An 18,666-nucleotide genomic window follows, 5' to 3' on the forward strand; every position below is an offset into this window, starting at 1 on the left:
CATATATTCCCTTAACTGTAATGAAGGGTGTTCTAAACCCTTTTCCATATTAAAGTTTTCCTCTTCTATATTTCATAATTTTGACTAACAACATATTCTGCTTTCAGCTGGGAGTTGATTTTCTTCCTATTAGCTGGTACAACACTGTCATTTGGATTTAGAAAAGACTAACACTGATAATACACTAATGGTTTTAGTTACTTTAGATACTGAGCAGTGCTTAGTCCAAGCCAAGGACTTTTTATTTTCTCATGTTCTGCTAACAAGAAGGTGTGCAAGAAGCAGGGCCAGGACAGCTGAGCTGAACTGACCAAAGAGATATTCTACACTACAGAACATCACGTCCAGTATATAAACTGGGAAGAGTTGGCAAGGAGGGACCGGTCGCTGCTCTGGGATGGGGTGGACATCCATCAGTGGGTGGTAAGCAAGGGTATTATGCAGCACTCATTTTTCTTGGGTTTTACTCCTCTTTTGTTGTTGTTAATTATGAGTTAATTTATTTAAATTATTAAACTAGTCCCATATCAATCCATGGTCATGGGTATGACCTTTCTTTCAGTTTTCTTTCCCATCATACTGGGGGAATCTGTGGACTGCAGTGAGTGAACATCTGTGTGGTACTCCACTGCTGGATGGATTTAAATCAGGACATCATATTAAGCCATTTAACTACCCCTTTCAGTAACCTTTGTGTGCTTTCAGACAGCCACTGTACTTCAGTTCTTATAGTGAATACACATCTTTATATGCCAGGGCTCTCTCCACATTAATGTTATCTTCAACAGGTCCAGTCAAAGCTGAAAACTTCTGTAAGAGAACAAATTTGATGTTTATGATTGTGTCTCTGGTGTAATTTCCAAGCTTTTTGTTTCACATCCTCTAGAACTTTTCAAATCGTAGACCCACACAGTGTCTATTCCCTCTCCAGTAGTATGATCTGGAATCCAGCAAGGGAAAGGGAAGCGACAGGCAATGATTCTGGCATTACACTTAAGTTCTTCTTCTAGCTTCTTCTCCAGCTGTGGCATCTGTTGAATTACAAGAAAAACCTCTCAGAAACAGTAAAAACCAGGAAACCAGGAGCATTCTCTTAGAATCTAATTCAGGTTCTCAAGAGAAATCCAATATTTGAGTATTTATTTTTTTTTAATCTTAGGAAAGTATTCATGATATATATTTTGGCTTTGATGCCTTGACAAAGAATATCTAAAACCAGAAAATGGTTATTTTCAAATTCAAATTTAATCAAAACCCACCAATTACCCCTTACATTAAAAAAAAAAAAAAAAAAAACCACAACTAAAACTGCTGGGAAAAGACTTTGCATGCTCCAATTCATTATTCTCTTCAGTGGGATTCTTCTCTGAGGGAATGAAAGTTCAGCCCCCTGAATTTATTTATGACACCCTTTATGAGCTATTGTGTTATACTCAAAGGTCATCATGACTCAAAATTTAAAAATCTAACTCCAAGACTAATCCTGGGACACTCAAAACATCACACAGACAACAACTCAAAGCAAGCATTCTGCTGTCAGTCTATGGTAAAATACTGTTATGTTAAGTAATACTGAAAATGAGCTCAGTCGAATCCTCACTCCATTAACATTGGCATGTGAATCCCTTCAGCAACATTCCATGAAAGAGAATGTAGAGTCATGGAATGATTTGGATTGCAAGGGACTTTTAAAGGTAGCCAAGTTGAACACCTCTGCCATGGGCTGGGACATCTTTAACTAGATCAGGTTGCTCAGAGCCCCATCCAGTTCCCATCTACTGCCTCTCTTAGCAACCCGTTCCAGTGTTTCACCATCCTATTCATAAAACTTTTCTTACTTATATCTAATATGAATCTGCCCTCTTTTAGTTTAAAGCTATTACCCCTTATCCTATCCCTACAGGCCCTACTGGAAACAAGATGTCTCTATCTTGTTTACAAGCCCCCTTCAAGTACTAAAAGGCCACAATAAGGTCTCCCCTGAGTCAAGTCTTCTCCAAGCTGAATAACCCCAATTCTCTCAGCCTACCTTCATAACAAAGGAGCTCCTCTGAACCCACTCCAACAGGTCCGCATCCCTCTCCTGCTGGGGTGCCCAGAGCTGGATGCAGCACTCCAAGTGGGATCCCACCAGAGCAGAGTAGAGGTGGCAGAATCCCCTCCCTCACCCTGCTGGCCACGCTGCCTTGGATGCAGCCCAGGACACGTTTGGCATTCCGGGCTGGGAGTGCGCATGGCTGGGTCATGTCCAGCCTCTCATGCACCAGCATCCCCAAGTCCTTCTGGGCAGGGCTGCTCTGATCTGTTCATCCCCAGCCTGTGTTGGTACTTAGAGTTACCCTGACCCAGGTGCAACACCTTGAACTTGGTCTTGTCAAACCTCGTAATATTCCCATGGGCCCACTTCTTGTCCAGGTCCCTGTGGATGGCATCTTGTCCTTCAGGCACGTCAACTGCACCACTCAGCTCAGTGTCATCTGCAAACTTTTCTGAGAGTGCACTCAATCCCAGTGCTTTATGCCATTGATATTAAGCAGGACTGCTTTAATACAGACCCCTGAAGGACACCAATTGTAACTGATCTTCATCTGGACACTGATATATTGACCATTACTCTCTGAATGCAGCTATCCAGACAACTCCTTATCCACTGAACAGTCCATCCACCAAATCCATCTCTCCCCACTCTAGAGAGCAGGATGCTGAGGGGAACCGTGTCACATACCAACTGTCCTTGGTTGAATACCTGCAGTCCAGCTTTCCTCTATTCACAAAAACTGACAGGATATGAAAATCAGGGGAAATATCACTACTTTTCTAGAACAGAGCAACACCCTGACCAGTCTGAAGCTCTTTTTCTAATAAGTACTTTGCAAATTCTGCCATGAATTAAGTGAGAAATAAATTAACACATGTAGACTTAAAAGAAATTTCTTTTCCATCCCAAATAGTGATTATGTTCTAGGGAAAAAAAAAGAAACCTAGCAGATTTAGCCACTTTTGCCCTTTGGAAAAGTTTGATGGTGTGTTTAAGCAGATCAGCAGTGCACATCCATTTGAAGTTCCTTTGATTCTTATATATTGTATCTATCTGAATAAGTAATTTTAACAGCAAATTCTACAGGCTACTTATGTTACATGTAAAATATAATTTACGTTGGTTATCATGATGTAATGTTTAAATATTAAAAAAAAATTAAAGGGCAGTAGCTATTTGCAAATATAGCTGAATTTAAGTCACAAAGACAAAAATACATAAAATTTCACAAAAAATATAAAAGAAACAAAACCCAAAAGAACATTATTAGAAAATAAGACTGACTAAAGAAAAGGTATTACCAAAGGCTGCGAAGAGCTTCCACTATCACATGCAGGGTGAGCCTTTGATGTGGTATCTTATTATAGCTACATTTAAGCTAACAATTGAATATTTTAGGAAAATTAAAGTCATAGATCTAATATACCAAAGAGTAACCTCCAAATATTTTTAAGGCTCTGGTTTCATCCGCACTGCAAATGCTTTTAAACACCTTTGCTGCCTTAAACAGCTAGAAAAATAAGCCTACTAGCACTTTAAACTAGAAAAATAAGCCCACTTTGCTGTCTAAAACTGAGTTGAGGCACCAGAAAAAAATTTGTTACAGAAAATATAGACATGGACTATGATTATGAAAATTGGATTATGAATTAAATTATTATGAATTAAATATAGACATGGATTATGAAAATTTGTGACAAATTAGCACAAATTGGAAAACATCATTAATAGTTCAGCCAAGTTTAGCCAAAAAGAATCCTATCCTTGAACCAGTCAAACTAGTTTTTAAGCTAAATATATCAGTTGCATTAGGTGTTACAATCATACTGTATTTTATGTTAAGCCAGGGTTTGGGGGAAATTTTTAATGTGTCAACATAGATACATAGTTTAGTAAACCTTTTGTACAGTATATAATCAGTTAAAATACTCAAGAGCTGCAAACATGAACACCTGTCAAGAATTCCATCACCCTCCCCTGAACAAGTAAGTCTCTCTCTGCAATAACTCAGAAACAAACACACCTTCCCCCCAGATGCTTTCAAGAATGAGAGGTCTTAGTCTTCCCTGAAGATTAATAAATTCAGGTTTTTAAAGCTAATCTCAGATAGAAATATAAAAATGACAGTAAAAGGGTAAAAGGGACAGTAAAATCATGGAGATTAAGGGTTAAAAGGAAAAATAAGCTTAGTAGGCCCTGGAAAAATAAAAACCCTAAGCACATGGAGAACTCGTATTTGCTAGAACTGCACTGTGTAGCTAGTGCATGATAATTGATATAATTGTTAGATGTGATGATTGTTTAGTAATTAAATATAATTACTGTTTAATCATAAGAATAATCACGAGAAACTGTGGTCAGTGACCTAAGAAAGATCACGAGAAACTCATGTCAATGTATACAATAGAACAATATAAGTTTAAAAATTAATATGTGAGTTATGTAATGATAGAATATAAAATACGTTCAGCTCGAAAGCCATGTCGGAGTCAGATTTGGGTTTGTACCCCTGATTCCCAGAGCTCTTAATAAAAGCACCTGCATATAATCATGTCCTGTGATTATGTATGTTCCTGAACGCTAACAAAAACACTGCGTGAAAGCATCAAATCAGGCCAGCATTATTAAAAAAGCTAAAGAGATCTATTGTTCCTAAGTAAAAAAGAAAAAATGCATTAAGGTTTCTAGAAAATTAATTTAGTAATTCAGGAGGCTGGGCATTAACAACTTCTGAATTAAACTCAAAGGGAATCATCAGCAAATGAATACTTAGAAAACATAGAGGTTCATATGTTTGCATCAGTTGCATTTATGACAGTACTTTGCTGAATTTGACCTAGTATTTACTGGATCTACAAAAATTATCCTGAACCCTATAGCTACCCTTTCTATCACAGCTAATGTGTGCCACTTTATTACATTCAAAAGTTATTTCAGTATTTCTGCTGAGTTTACTCACATTTTCCCAGGGCATTTGTTTATTCTTAGTTTACTCAGACAGCAACGGCAGAACTCCTGACCGCAAATCCAAACGTTTCCAGTGCCCCCTGCTGGAACTCAAGCAAGAGAGCACGCAGGGCTGACAGCATGAGGAACATCCCGGTGCTCACTAAATCCCACCCATACGCACTTCAGTTTCCAATACGGGTTACAATTGGAATCTGAAGTAGAGATTTACTTCTGGTGCCGTTGAAAAAACAAACAAGCATATAATAGGAAGATTTATTACATTTCCCGTTACTGCTGCAGAAATGTTTTCAGTGTATGCTGTATGGTGCGGCATCACATAAAGTTCTTCTCTTATTTCATCTCACACCTGCCTTAGCAAAGGAACAAGCAATACGGAAGCACAGGATGACAGGATTGGGTTTGTTCAGCCTGCAAAAGAGACGGCTTCAGGGGAACCTAACTGCAACCTCCTAGTACCTGAAGGGAGCCTACAAGATGGAGAGGGACCATCTACAGGCACAGGAAGTAACAGACAAGGGGGAAGAGATTCAGACTGAAGGAGAGTAGGTTTTGATTGGTATTAGGAAGAAATTCTTCACATGAGGGTGGTGAGGTAATAGAACAGGTTGCCCAGAGAAGCTGTGGATGCCCCAGACATGGAATTGTTCAAATAAGGTTGGATGGAGCTCTGAGGAACCTGGTCTAGTCAAGTGTCCCTGCTCATGGCAGAGGAGCTGGAACTAGAGAAGAGAAGGTTGCATGCAGACCTCATAGCAACCTTCCAGTGTCAGAAGGGAGCCTACAGGGAGAAATCTCCTGATGAAGCTGGAGAGGGTTGCTTCATCAGGATAGGACAATGGAGAATGGAAAAAAAAAAAACTGAAAGGGGAAATTTAGGTTAAACATTAGGAAGAAATTCTTTACTGTGAGAGTGGTAAGATACTGGAACAGGTTGCCCAGGAACTGGATGTCCCAACCCTGGCAGCGCTCAAAGCCAGGCTGGATAAGGCCTTGAGCAACCTGGTCTAGTGGGAGGTATCCCATGCACAGGGGGGTTGGGACTTGATGTTTAAGGTCCCTTCCAACCCTTAATATTCTACAATTATTACTGACTACCTTTGACTATCTGTAGCTTGATTCATTTTGCAGATTAATGTATTAACACTGAATGCCTTGGCATTAAAATAAATAAACATTGTAACAATAATTTAACAGTATAATAAATAAAATACAGTAATAAAGAAAAAAAAATAGCAAGCTTACCATTTGAGGTACTCCAAAAACAACAACATTTCTATAATGGGAAAAAGAAACCTAAAATAAAAATTGAGAACAAAACTTACTGAAAATGGCACTTAGAGAAACTTTCATCATCCTTTTCTCCTAATTCCTCTAGCTGCACTTCTTTCAACAGGGATTTAAATCAAAAATATGTAAGGAGATCCCTTACCAACTTTTCATCACAAGAATTTCCACATAAAGAAAACTTTATACTGCCAAACAGCAAAAAACTTCTACTGTCTGGCCAAGAATATGGAATAGCAATTCTAGAAGCACAGAAAGCATTCATTTAGAAAATACCTACATGACTTTACTAATAACAAAAGGGTTATTTTCACAACTCTTGTATATGATAAAATCATGTATGCTTTAAGTTTGCCCCTTCTTCTTTTAAATGTCAGCTGGCTATAAAAATTTCCTAGGCATTGTAATGATAAAGTTCTTCCACTCAGTGCCGTGAAGTTTTCTTATGTTTCTCTCTGAACACAAACCTCCACAGCCCAAAAAAAACCCCTCCCACATAATTCATCAGGTGCAGGATTGCTCAAGGAACTGCTACTGATAAAGGAAGCACTTGAATAAAGCACAAAAGCAGCAGAACAGCATACTGAGCCCAAAGAAACCAGATTCCCAGCACAAGTACTTTGCTCAAAGTCCAGTACAGCATCTTGAAGTCAGACAGCATTTCAGCTTTTTCAGGAAAGTATTTCCAAACTTATAAATCTCTCAATCATCCCAGATCCATTCTTATATAATTCACCACCCACCTTCCATAAGTCTGAAATATGAAATTTGGTGTTCTGATGTACTCCATCTCTCCAGGCACGATATCTGGAGTACCAGACTAGCCAGGGATTCAATTCATAACCAACAGCCTGGAATCCCTTTTTTGCAGCTGCTATCACCTTCAAGGAAGAAAATAAATCTTCACTTTGAAACATAAAAATCAATTCACCTAAAGAGAAGCTCACAGTTTCATTTAAAATATAAATCAAAGGAAAGCACTTTCCTAAGTCACCCTGGGTTTAATGCCCAACACATCAGCTGTATAGTGAACAAAAACTCAAAACTACTTTTTGCTATTATTACTAGTCCAACTGAAATATAGTTAGGCAAACAAAATGAAAACAAATATTCACAGAGCAAAGCTGTGAGCTTGCAATACATCTATGATCCATATAAAAGTTTAATTTAACACATTCATTACAGTGTCTTGGAATTAGAGAGAACCAACATTGATCACAGAGAGAACAGTGAAACTCACAAGCAAAAACACTCAAAATTAGACCACTTATTTGAAAAGCAGTGAGGGATAGGCACTTGAGCAGCTCCTCCATCAGAGCTAAAATGACATACTAATAGAAAGAGTGTGAAAGCAATCTTAATCTACACTGAAAAAAAAATCAAAAAATGCACTGATTTCTAGAATAAAGGTTTAAGACATAATTTAAAAGACTAGAGCAAACTTCTAATCAGCAATCACCTGATGAACTATCAATTACAAAACAAGCAAGGTGAATTCAGAAAGCACACATTTCTTAACAGAACTTCTCAAACAGCTTTACCTAGACCATGTATTTCACACTGTCAAAATAATTAATCTTCCATCACACACAGAGCACTTGAAAATTCACCAAAAGAATCTGACATTTTTACCAGACTTGGAAGTGTGGTAAATATCTTCATATTTATCCACCTGAGTAAGTGCTAAATAATTAAAAGCATTTGAACAGGCTTTGTCAGGAAAGATGCATCAAGGAAGCACCAAGCATTCACCTGGCTTTCCAAATAGTCTTCAGTTTCCATTTGGGCACCTACATATCAGAATCAATGACACAGTGCCTATTAAAATTAAATACCTCTGATCAGAGTCAGCAGCCAGAAAGGCATCAGAAACTTCAGTTATCTCATGCCTAAGTTTTTTGGTCTTTTTCATACCCAGGCACAATTCAAGCAATCTTCACAGACATGGGGTTCCAAATCAATTTTTTTCTTAGGTGGACAAACAGTTGACTCATTCACATAAAACATGGACAAAGGTAGCATTCAAGAACTCATGTGTTTGCATCAAAAATTACCACCCTGCTGGCAAATCTGACTTGAAGCAGATAGTTACAAAAAAACAAAATGTCCAGCAAATGACACACATGACACAAGTTAGTTACAAATGACACAAAATGTCATAGCAACAAAAGAAAAACTAAAACACAATTTGCCACTATATCCTCATCATATTTCACAAACTGGGGCTCAAGCAATACCCTGGAAACGCAGAATCACTTTTTCTTTCATGATTCTCACAATTTCTCTTGGTGTTTATTCTAGTTTCACCACATGGATTTGGAAGTGGGGAAGCCAGCAGTCCACAAAAGTTTGAAGACTACAGTTCTAACGATATCAGGATTTTTATTTTTATAATCCATCGCTCATTGCCCATTTCTTTTTACACTTCTATCACCTTTATACATTAAACATCTCACAGCTTCACTTGCTGCAGCTACACACCTTTGTGGAATCACAGCTCTTTGTCAATCAGCACCAAGACTCTGATAGCTTCTTGTCAAATGAATGCACTGTGATTCCCTCCAGTCGACACGATGACATTTTGTCCACTACCTTTGTCAAGCTACAGGTAAGACTGCAGCAAAACTATTTATTACTCATCAAAACTGAATGTAAACCTTTCTCAGATTTGATACTTTCCGTGAGACTCAGAGACAACCAGTGGCTGCCAAAGACAAGACATTTTTAAGTGTGAGAAAACGCAGCTCCAGCACTTCGGCATTTTTTTAAGAGGCAACATCCATAACTTACAATACGGCCATCTCCGCTACCAATGTCAACTAGGGAGCCACTTCTGTTTTCCAACATCTTCAGCACGTTCTGGATCTGAGCGGCGGTGGCAGGAACGAAGGGCAGGCACACCTTCCTCAGGGCCGGGGTCACGAAGGGGGTGGCTACAGCATAGAGGGCCACCAGGGTCCCTCCCAGACCGGCCGCGGCCAGCAGCCCCCAGCTGCTCCTGCGGGAGCCGCCCTCGCCCTCCTCCTGCGGGACCTCCTTCGCCAGCGCCCGGGACATCCCTCCTGCGGACGGACAGACAGCGTGTTCGCTCATTTCAGACAAATCAGCGTCTTGTAGCGAAGAGCTACCGCGTAAAGAGATGGAAAAAACCACCCTACACTTCAGCCAACCCCAAGGAAACGCTACAGCGTCTGAAAAGCTGAGGCACGAGAGGGCAGGAACGCGGTTCCCATTTAAACGCCGGGCCCCCACAGGCGGGCGGGCAGGCAGGGATCGCCCCGGACAGCTCCAGGGCGGGCAGGCAGGGACCGTCCTGCCGCCGGGACAGCGCCGGAGTCACTGCTCCTCCCGTGCGGGGCAACGCTTCCCTAGGACACAGCCACACCCCGCCTCGACAGCGAACACCCCAGCCTCACGCCCGGCCCGCACCGCTACCGGGAAGGGCAGCACCACTTCACTGCGAAGGGGTGCGGGGCCGAAACCTTTCCGAAGGCACCCCGGAGAGAAGCGCCGCGCACGCTTTTCCACCGTCCGTCTGCCTTCCCTCCTCCGCCCTCACGTCACCCGGCGCCCGTACTCCGCCCCACTCGGCACATCCTCCCCCCTTCCCTCCCCGCCCGCGAGCCGCGCTCCTCCCCCGGCGCCGGCGGCTTCCAGAAGGCTCGGCTGGCGGCGCCCCAAAGCTCCCGCCCGCGGCATTCGGCGAGGCGCAGCGTTCGCGCAGGCGCGGGGCGGCGCGCGGCGGGCGCGGCGGCTCCTGGGAAGTGCGCGCGCGCGGGCGGCGGCGGTCGGAGCTGGCGGAGCAGCCATGTCGGCCATGGGGACTCTGGCGTTTGACGAGTATGGGCGGCCCTTCCTCATCCTGAAGGACCAAGAGCGCAAGACGCGCCTCATGGGCTTGGAGGCGCTCAAGGTGAGCGAGCGGGGCGGCTGCCGGGGCCGCCCGCGGGCCCGCGCTGGTTAGGCCGCGCCGCGCCGCGCCATGCTGTGCCATGCTGTGCCATGCTGTGGTGTACCGTACCATACCGTGCCGTGCCGTGCCGTACCGTACCATACCGTGCCGTGCCGTGCCGTACCGTACCATACCGTGCCGTGCCGTGCTGCTGCGAGCAGCGGGAGGATGGAGCCCCTGGGGCGAGGCGCTGCCGCGCTCGGCGCCAGCCCCGCCCGAGGCGCAGGGCGGATGGAGCCTGGACTGGGCCCGTAAGCGGGGGAGGGGTGGAGGAAGAGAGAAAGCATCGCCCCGGGGCTGGGGACCCGCGGCACGGCGTGGGTCCGCCCCCGAGCTGCGGGCCGTGGGGCCGGCACCCCGTGGGGCACCGCGGCCCTCCCGTGCTCCTGCCCAGCCCCCCACGCCCCCTCCCTTAGACCGCCTCCTGAAGCTCGGCTGTCGAAGAAAGGCTGGGGCTGAGTGCGGGTGGTCTAAATCCCGACGGAAGAAGGGAGTGGACACTGGAAGAGAGAGGTGGTGGATGCCCCATTCCTGGAAGTGTTCAGGGGAAGGTTGTATGGGGCACTGAGCAATCTGGTCTAGTGGAAGGTGTTCTGCCTCTGACAGGCGGTGGGACCTGGATGGTCTTCAAAGTCCCTTCCAAGCAAAACCATTCTGTGATGATTCTATGATGGGTAAAATTGCACTGCCTTCTCTTTTTAGCGTTGCCGGCCTCTGTTGCTCCCTGCTTTGAGCGTTAGGGCTGTCATTTGGGTGCTCTGCTTTTGCGTGCTTTAGCAGAGCCAGCACAAGCAATACAAGCAATAGTTGTTGTCAGTTAAATTACAACATTTGCACTACTTGCTGTGTTTTCCTGGAATGCGTGGTAATGATTTAACTTCTGTCTTTGTTATGCTGTGTTTTACAGTCTCACATAATGGCAGCAAAGGCTGTAGCAAGTACTCTGAGAACGTCCCTTGGGCCCAATGGTAACAATGAAAAACTTTTAGTATTTCTCTTTTAATAATTGTTGTGGGGGAATTTTCAAAATTTTCCTTAATCCTTTGAACATATGTTTTTTAGGCTTGGATAAAATGATGGTGGACAAGGATGGTGAGGTGACTGTGACAAATGATGGTGCTACAATCCTGAATATGATGGATGTGGATCACCAGATAGCCAAACTTATGGTGGAGCTGGCTAAATCTCAAGATGATGAGATTGGGGATGGAACTACTGGAGTCGTTGGTAAGAGAGCGTTTTAAATTTAGCTTCCCTTTTCAAGTTTAAAATCAAGTTGCTTCAGCTATTTTAAAAAATTGTGAGAAATAGCAGTAGCTTTTCTGTAGCACTTCTTTGGAGTATTTATTGTTGCAGTATTCCTGTCAGTTCTTGTATGAGAAGTCTTCTAATCGGGAAGAATCTTTTGTATTTTTTTGAAGTCTGGTTCCATTTTAAGGTAGTGCTGAGAGCCCCTTTGATACTTTCAAAGAATTGTTTTGCATATTTTTCTTATGTAGTCTCCTTGTCTTGCCTTGATGCCTGTGCTTCATTTTGGTCTTAACATAATGTGGTTCTCTTGCTAAGCAGAGCAAGTAGAGGTTTTTGTGGTTTTTTTGTTATTTAGGAAACCTTGAACTCTTAAAATACTGCAGAAAAAACAGAAAATATGGTTTTTAATCGGTTGTTAATATACTTAAAATTATGCTCCAATCAAGAATAAAACTTTTTTTTTTTTTTTTTTATAGTTCTGGCTGGGGCATTACTGGAACAGGCTGAGCAGTTGCTAGACCGAGGCATTCACCCCATCAGAATAGCAGATGGTTATGAGCAGGCAGCACGCATTGCTATTGAGCATCTAGACAAAATCAGTGACAGCTTCCCAGTTGATCCACAGAACATTGAGCCTCTGATCCAGACAGCAAAGACAACTCTGGGCTCTAAAGTGTAAGTCATAAAACCTGAATATTGAATGAATATTTACCCTTCCATTGAAAACCCTCTGCATGGAAAGGAGAAATCCTGGTGTTTGTGTTATTGGAGTGCTGCTGAAGGCTCTTCTGTGTTTTGGTTTAGCTAATTCCTCCATGGACTCCTGTCCCCGGATAAGAAATTGTGACTCCTTCATCTCCAAAGGGTCATTTCCATGAAATTAAATAGCTGCAGCATCATTTTCATTCTAACCTGTTAGTTCCAGGTTTCTGCATCATAGCGGGTTCCAAAAGTAATCTGAATCTGTTAAAAATAACAACATGTCATCTTAGGGGTTTTTTTTCCACTAAAAAAAATTCACTTAAGATGGTTCCAAAAGTTCATTTTCCTTTATGGGTTCTCTGTGTAGTTCATAAATTTAGACACTGGAAGGGCTTTCCTTGCAGAGTTGTTTTACACATGGTTTCTGTTTCTTGAATGTTTTTTAGTCATTTAGTTCTCCTGACTTTTTCCAAATCTCTATTGAGACTCCATTGGCAAAGGTTCCTCACACCAACCACGCTGTGTGTTCGGTTTTCTGACATAGCCAGCACCCTCTGTTTCTGTGAACAAACAAGCAGGAGCCCCTCTTTTAATATTGTGTGCAGAAGTTGATTGCTGTAGTGGTACTTCTTGCTGTTTAACATCTATTGATGGAATCACCTTTTTCTTCCAAATGGTGGAAATGGAGTACAACATGACTGTATTTTCTTCAAACCTAGAGTGAACCGCTGTCACAGGCAAATGGCAGAGATTGCGGTGAATGCTGTACTGACAGTAGCAGACATGGAACGTAAAGATGTTGATTTTGAGCTGATCAAAGTGCAAGGCAAAGTGGGTGGTAGACTGGAAGATACACAGTTGGTTAAAGGAGTGATTGTGGATAAAGATTTCAGTCATCCACAGATGCCTAAAGTAAGTGCTGTCAGTGTGTGTGGCTCTTGTGTGTAATGACTTAAATAAATTTGAGTGTCTAGCCTACCTCAAATGTCACCCTAGCATTTATTAAGTGTTTACACAGTCTTGGCTTTTCACCATATATCAGCAGAGGAAGGGGCAAGGAGCATGAAATTCTTCATATTGGAAGAGATCAAGTTAGAATTTACAACAATATTGAGAAGGTGTGGTGGAAGAGAGGAATTACTGTACTGCTAAGTGAGGACAGATGCAGGATTCTGTGTTATATAGAAATAATTATTGCTGGTGTGTGATATGCTTAATATGCTTAGTGCAATGCAGTGTTAAGATTCTTAATCTTTGTGAACTGCCATGTTGTACTGTTTGGAACATCCCAGAAACTGTCCTTGTTTTATGTTTGGTGTAGGTAAATTCTCCAAGTCTTTGGGCAGTGTACTTCAAGAAAACTTCTACATTTCTAAAATACTTACCTAGCAGGTAACAGTGTTTATCCTGTAGAAAGGAAGACTAGTGGAAAATAACAGTCGTGTAATAGTTGAAAAGTTGTTACAAAGACCAGTAGTGTTCTCAGTGGTCACAGTGGATAGGGATGGTTTAACTGAATTTTTCTTTTGTTTTTTAAACATTAAACCATAAAAAGGCATGACTGGTAAAGATTGTTAAGGGCTTAAACAGTGTCTTGGAGCTATGGAATTTGTTCTAAGTGGTTTATTGAGACTATTGACAGAATTATTTAGTTATACTTAGTTAATTTTAGAATAAGTCAAATGATCTTCACATTTGTTCATATGTTTGTGTTTATAGAGATACATGTGTATGTTTTGCAAATACAAGAAAGAGATGTTAATGAAGTAAAAATTTTTTTTTTTTTTTAATTTGCCCAGGAGCTAAAAGATGCTAAAATTGCAATCCTTACTTGTCCATTTGAACCACCTAAGCCTAAAACCAAACATAAGCTTGATGTCACATCTGTGGATGATTACAAGGCACTGCAGAAATATGAAAAAGAGAAGTTTGAAGAGATGGTGAAGCAGGTAGCCTTTGGGATTGTTTCTGATTTCTTTGTCTTTCGTAACCTTTAGAAAAAAAACAGCATAGTGCATTGATTTGTTCCTGTAAATGAGCTGCTAATCATGGTGGGAAGCAACATACAAGCAGTTGTAACGCTGTGAATCAAAGATAATGTAATGTAAGAAAGAGATACCAGCTTGGTTAAAAATATATTTTAATCTGTGTGTGCCAGAGGATTATTCTTGAGAATTGTCTTTTGAGAAAGTTGGGAGAATTAAAACCATGAAGAGTGAAGGTTGATGATTTGTGTTGCTTTTAGATAAAAGACACTGGTGCGAACCTTGCCATTTGCCAGTGGGGTTTTGATGATGAGGCAAATCACTTGCTGCTCCAGAATGAGCTGCCTGCTGTTCGTTGGGTTGGTGGACCTGAAATAGAAGTAAGTAAAACTGGGCTTTGTGCCAGTTGTTAAAGCATTTATGAAGTAATAGGCTGTACCAGGTAAAAGTTCAGGCTTTCTGAGTATCACTGTGTAATTGTGTATATGGGTGGGATTTGGAGAAAAATCATTGAGGATTTGAGAGAAAAACCTACCATGGAGGGGATTAGGGTTTATAATTGGAGCATATTAAGTATATTACTTAATAAAAATTTTAGGTGTCTAGGAAGGTTTCTGTTTTAGTCCTGCTGTTGGCAGAAACAAAACATTGGCTGAAGTACTTCGAAGTGATGCAAAGATAACCTTTTGGAGTAGGCATTTGACAGATGCTTTTCCACTAGTTTTATGTTCTGAAAAGCACCATGGAAAAATCCTCTTAAAGTGACTCATGGCTGTTTAACTTCAGCTAATCGCCATTGCGACAGGAGGGCGCATCGTGCCTCGCTTCTGCGAGCTCACGGCAGAGAAACTGGGCTTCGCGGGCGTCGTCCGAGAGATCTCCTTCGGAACAACCAAGGACAGAATGCTTCTCATTGAACAGTGTCAGAATTCCAGAGCTGTCACCATCTTCATTAGAGGAGGAAATAAAATGGTGAGATGCTTGCTTCGATACATAGTTGCAGAATATGTAGTTTCTTTGTAAAGCGTATTAGTACTCCTCTTGACTTTGTCTACATTTTCCTTGAAGTGTGGGCAAATAGAAGAGGGGTGGTAAGGCTTGTAGGCAGTCAGGACTGTGTGTCAGAAGTAACTTGTTAGATTTGCATCCTATGGTTCTGAACTAAAACTTTACTTTTTTCTCTGTTAGACCATATAGTGCATAAATACAGAAATGCTTTTACCTGTGGATGGTCTTAAATTTTTTTTCCTCATGAGAGGGTCACTTTTATGAGTAAAGATATATTAGCATCTTTGACGGATTTGGTTTTATTGTAGACCTAGTTGTATCACTTCTGATTTAGTCCAGTTAAGATAATCTTAAATAAAAACCCCAAACTACTGCAAACTGTATATCCCAACACCCTATATCCCCCAGTCCCCTCAAATTGAGACCACTTTAAATGCTTATGTACTTAAACTGGATTTTGGTTGCTCTGTTAGTGTTAAATTATATTTACTATAGGTCAAGTCCTACTTTAAATGAAAAACCTTTGGAAAAAAAGAGCATACTGTAGTCTGAAGTTTTCTTCTAAGAAAGCGGAAATACTGCTTTAAAGGTTGGCATTTTTGTTAAATCTCCTACATCAAGTGAGAAGTGGATAGAAACTGCAGTCTGACAATGTTTGCATTTAAAGTTCAGTGTTTTGTGTCTTGTAAATATGCAAGATTGAGAACCTTTTCATGTAAGTTTTTGTTATTTCAAATTACAGGTTTAACAAATAATGGTGTATTTTTGTGCATATTTTTATTCTTTGCCACTAGATGTCTAATATTCTCTATTTCTAAGTAGTATAACATAGCAATAGTAAAGCTGCATTGGAGCCATGAAAAAATCTTAGTTTATTGCAGTTTCCACAGCCTTCAGATGTGTGTATTGTCAAACACACACTGTTCTGTAATTCCAGATCATCGAGGAAGCAAAGCGCTCTCTTCACGATGCTTTGTGTGTAATCCGAAATCTCGTTCGTGACAATCGTATTGTGTACGGTGGTGGCGCAGCTGAAATATCTTGTGCCTTGGCGGTCAGTGAGGCAGCAGATAAGGTAAGAAAGGAACAGTTAAGATTTTGTTTTAATGTGTGAAGGATTGAGCCTGCCTTAAGAGATTCCAGAAGAACTTCAAAGATTTTTCAGAAAGTTCCGTAACGTGCTTTTCGACATTCCCTGATAACCAGTGTTGGAAGCTAGCCTTCCTGTCTCTGTAAAAAGTCATTACCAGTACTTTTTTTGCCTTCTGTTCTAGGAGCAGTTAAATTTTTTTTTAATTTTCAAGTTGTTATCATTCAGAGGTATTTGTTTAGTTGTTATATTCCAAATAAAATCTGTTTGTTGTGTTTATGTATTTTATATCTAGTATGAAAATCTGCTTTTATTAACACTGGAGTTTAATAGCTTATGAATTTTAATTTCTTTTCCTCTAGTGCCCATCTTTGGAACAGTATGCTGTGAGAGCTTTTGCAGACGCCCTGGAGGTAATTCCCATGGCCCTCTCGGAGAACAGTGGTATGAATCCAATACAGACAATGACTGAAGTGCGGGCAAGGCAGGTGAAAGAAAATAATCCTGCTCTGGGCATTGACTGTTTGCAGAAAGGAACAAATGGTAAGAACTGCAACGTAGAGGAGGAGGAGCATAAAAGCTTTTCTTTCTCAAAAGCTCAAAATGCTCACTGTGTTTTTTTTAAACCTGTGCATCACTTGGTTTATTCTAACTCTTGTGCCTTGCCATAATAAATGGAAATGTGCTTGGAGAGTATATGTATGTCTACCAGGAGGAAAATGTATAATTGTCTCAAAACCTCTGGTGGCGAGATTAACTGAAGATGTTGACTGATGGTACAGGAAAGAAGGCTGTTCTTACAATGAGGTGAGCAAGCTGTGATTTAAATACTGCAGTTTTAGTGATCCAGGTTACACTGCAGTCATAAAAAACATTTGTTTTGAGAAACAGCTTGTGAAGGAGTAAACAAAAGCCTGGAATTATTTGTAGACAATTATGTACACACAAATATGTCAGCATATATAAGCCGGGAGCAAATACATGAAGACTAAGAAGGCAGTGTATAAAACCTTATTCTCAACTGGATCTACACTTTTCACCTTCTTACGTTGTTTTTTTGAGAAAAGAATGTAGTAAACTGTAATTTGTGAATTCATAACTTTTCTTTGATTAGGTGTTCCTGTTTGATGGCATTTGACTTTTCACTTCTTTAGCATTTGCTCAGCCTTTAGGGTGCTTTTAATATATGTGTATGGAAATTTAGCTTTTCAGCATTCTGCATTACTTCTTGAAAAGCACAACCTAGTTGGGAAGAGAGTTGTATCTTAATGTCCTAGAATCTTTGGTAAAAACCCAGATGTAAAATTATTTTGTACAAATTATGTTTGCAAACCATAGTGGCCAAGACCTGTAATTTCAAAATGTTCTTTGAAATTATGTGGAATTTACTATTACTAATTACTAACACTTGTAGGTGAAGTGTTATATCTAGATTTCATGAGGATGTCTAATTTTTCTGCTTCCTTTTGGCAGATATGAAGCAGCAGCATGTTATAGAAACTCTGATTGGTAAGAAACAGCAGATTTCTCTGGCAACTCAGGTTGTTAGAATGATCCTGAAGATTGATGATATCCGTAGGCCTGGAGAATCTGAAGAGTGAAGGTTGAAAAGCAGGAAACATTAAGGGGCCACTGCAGTAGCGAAGACGGTAGTATTCTGATGCTTCATCTTCAGCTATTTATTCTGGACACTTTTTGTTTCACATACTGTAATGGCTAGTTGTTGGAAATAAAACAATTTAGCACTGGTGATTTCAAGACTTGTTTCAGAAGTATTTTGCATCTTTTCTTAGATAAGTGTAAATACTCATAGAAAATACTTCCTGAATGTATAGGGAAAACATAATTAATGCAGCAGTAAGATTAAATGGGTAATTTTCCATTGTTCCTTATGGGGAAAGCCCACAGATTCTCATTTTAAGAGATCTGTCACTATTTTAGCTAATTAATTAAATATTAACCAATTATTTTAGCCTCCAGTAATTCTCATATGTTAAATATATTAAGTATGAAGTTTCAGTGTGAAGATTTAAAGGAACTGTATTCCATACTTCCAGTTGCTTCAGTTTTTTTCTCCTTGACCTCTTCCTGATGTATGAGGATTAAAGAGGGTTTTTTCCCAGGGGTCTACACGTTCAGCTAAGTGAGGGTTTTTCCCAGAACTTTGTCTATAGTACCACAGTTGAGTGCACTTGCTCAAAAGGTCCCCAGTATGATCTGAGAGTGGTAGAGTAAAATTGATTAGTAGGGTACCTTGCCTGTGAAACAATCAGCAAGAAACAAGTGGTAGACCAGAACTAATGTACAATTTCTTTGAAATATTTCAAAAGTGAGAGAAGTGCTACAAATACCAACTCAGCATTACTTGTGTTCTATAGGGCAGAGG

The 18,666-nt window shown here is 40.8% G+C and overlaps 2 protein-coding genes across 6 annotated transcripts; one reads left to right on the top strand and one right to left on the bottom strand.

Moving 5' to 3' along the window:
* Positions 1–808: 808 nt before the first annotated feature.
* On the bottom strand, positions 809–9,899 carry ATPSCKMT (ATP synthase c subunit lysine N-methyltransferase). Of its 5 annotated transcripts, none has more exons than XM_031503975.2 (5): positions 9,775–9,899; positions 9,083–9,354; positions 7,036–7,173; positions 6,251–6,301; positions 809–1,031 (listed from the first exon to the last, which is right to left on the bottom strand). In XM_031503975.2, the coding sequence occupies exons 2-5, from the start codon at positions 9,347–9,349 to the stop codon at positions 834–836; spliced, it is 654 nt and encodes a 217-aa protein (XP_031359835.1). In that variant the 5' UTR covers positions 9,350–9,354; positions 9,775–9,899; the 3' UTR covers positions 809–833. The 5 variants fall into 5 exon arrangements, with proteins under 5 accessions (XP_031359835.1, XP_031359833.1, XP_031359834.1 ...); XM_031503973.2 differs by having other exon boundaries at positions 9,728–9,877; XM_031503974.2 differs by having other exon boundaries at positions 9,722–9,877.
* A 129-nt stretch (positions 9,900–10,028) lies between these two features.
* On the top strand, positions 10,029–18,032 carry CCT5 (chaperonin containing TCP1 subunit 5). The gene is made up of 11 exons (XM_021538425.2): positions 10,029–10,205; positions 11,152–11,212; positions 11,307–11,471; positions 11,972–12,170; positions 12,917–13,109; positions 13,997–14,146; positions 14,443–14,562; positions 14,969–15,154; positions 16,128–16,265; positions 16,643–16,823; positions 17,754–18,032. Exons 1-11 carry the CDS (start codon positions 10,101–10,103, stop codon positions 17,879–17,881), a joined length of 1,626 nt encoding a protein of 541 aa, XP_021394100.1. The 5' UTR covers positions 10,029–10,100; the 3' UTR covers positions 17,882–18,032.
* Positions 18,033–18,666: the final 634 nt, after the last annotated feature.

This window comes from Lonchura striata, chromosome 1 (genome assembly GCF_046129695.1).
Source record: "Lonchura striata isolate bLonStr1 chromosome 1, bLonStr1.mat, whole genome shotgun sequence".
NCBI lineage: Eukaryota > Metazoa > Chordata > Aves > Passeriformes > Estrildidae > Lonchura > Lonchura striata.

Coding starts and splice junctions, on each gene's coding strand:
- ATPSCKMT (XM_031503975.2), bottom strand. CDS start 9,349: ATGTCCCGGGCGCTGGCGAAGGAGGTCCCGCAGGAGGAGGGCGAGGGC. Junction 7,174..9,082: donor GTAGCGGAGATGGCCGTATT/GTAAGTTATGGA, acceptor TCTTCCTTGAAG/GTGATAGCAGCTGCAAAAAA. Junction 6,302..7,035: donor ATATTTCAGACTTATGGAAG/GTGGGTGGTGAA, acceptor TTTTTATTTTAG/GTTTCTTTTTCCCATTATAG.
- CCT5 (XM_021538425.2), top strand. CDS start 10,101: ATGTCGGCCATGGGGACTCTGGCGTTTGACGAGTATGGGCGGCCCTTC. Junction 11,213..11,306: donor AACGTCCCTTGGGCCCAATG/GTAACAATGAAA, acceptor TATGTTTTTTAG/GCTTGGATAAAATGATGGTG. Junction 16,266..16,642: donor TCAGTGAGGCAGCAGATAAG/GTAAGAAAGGAA, acceptor CTTTTCCTCTAG/TGCCCATCTTTGGAACAGTA.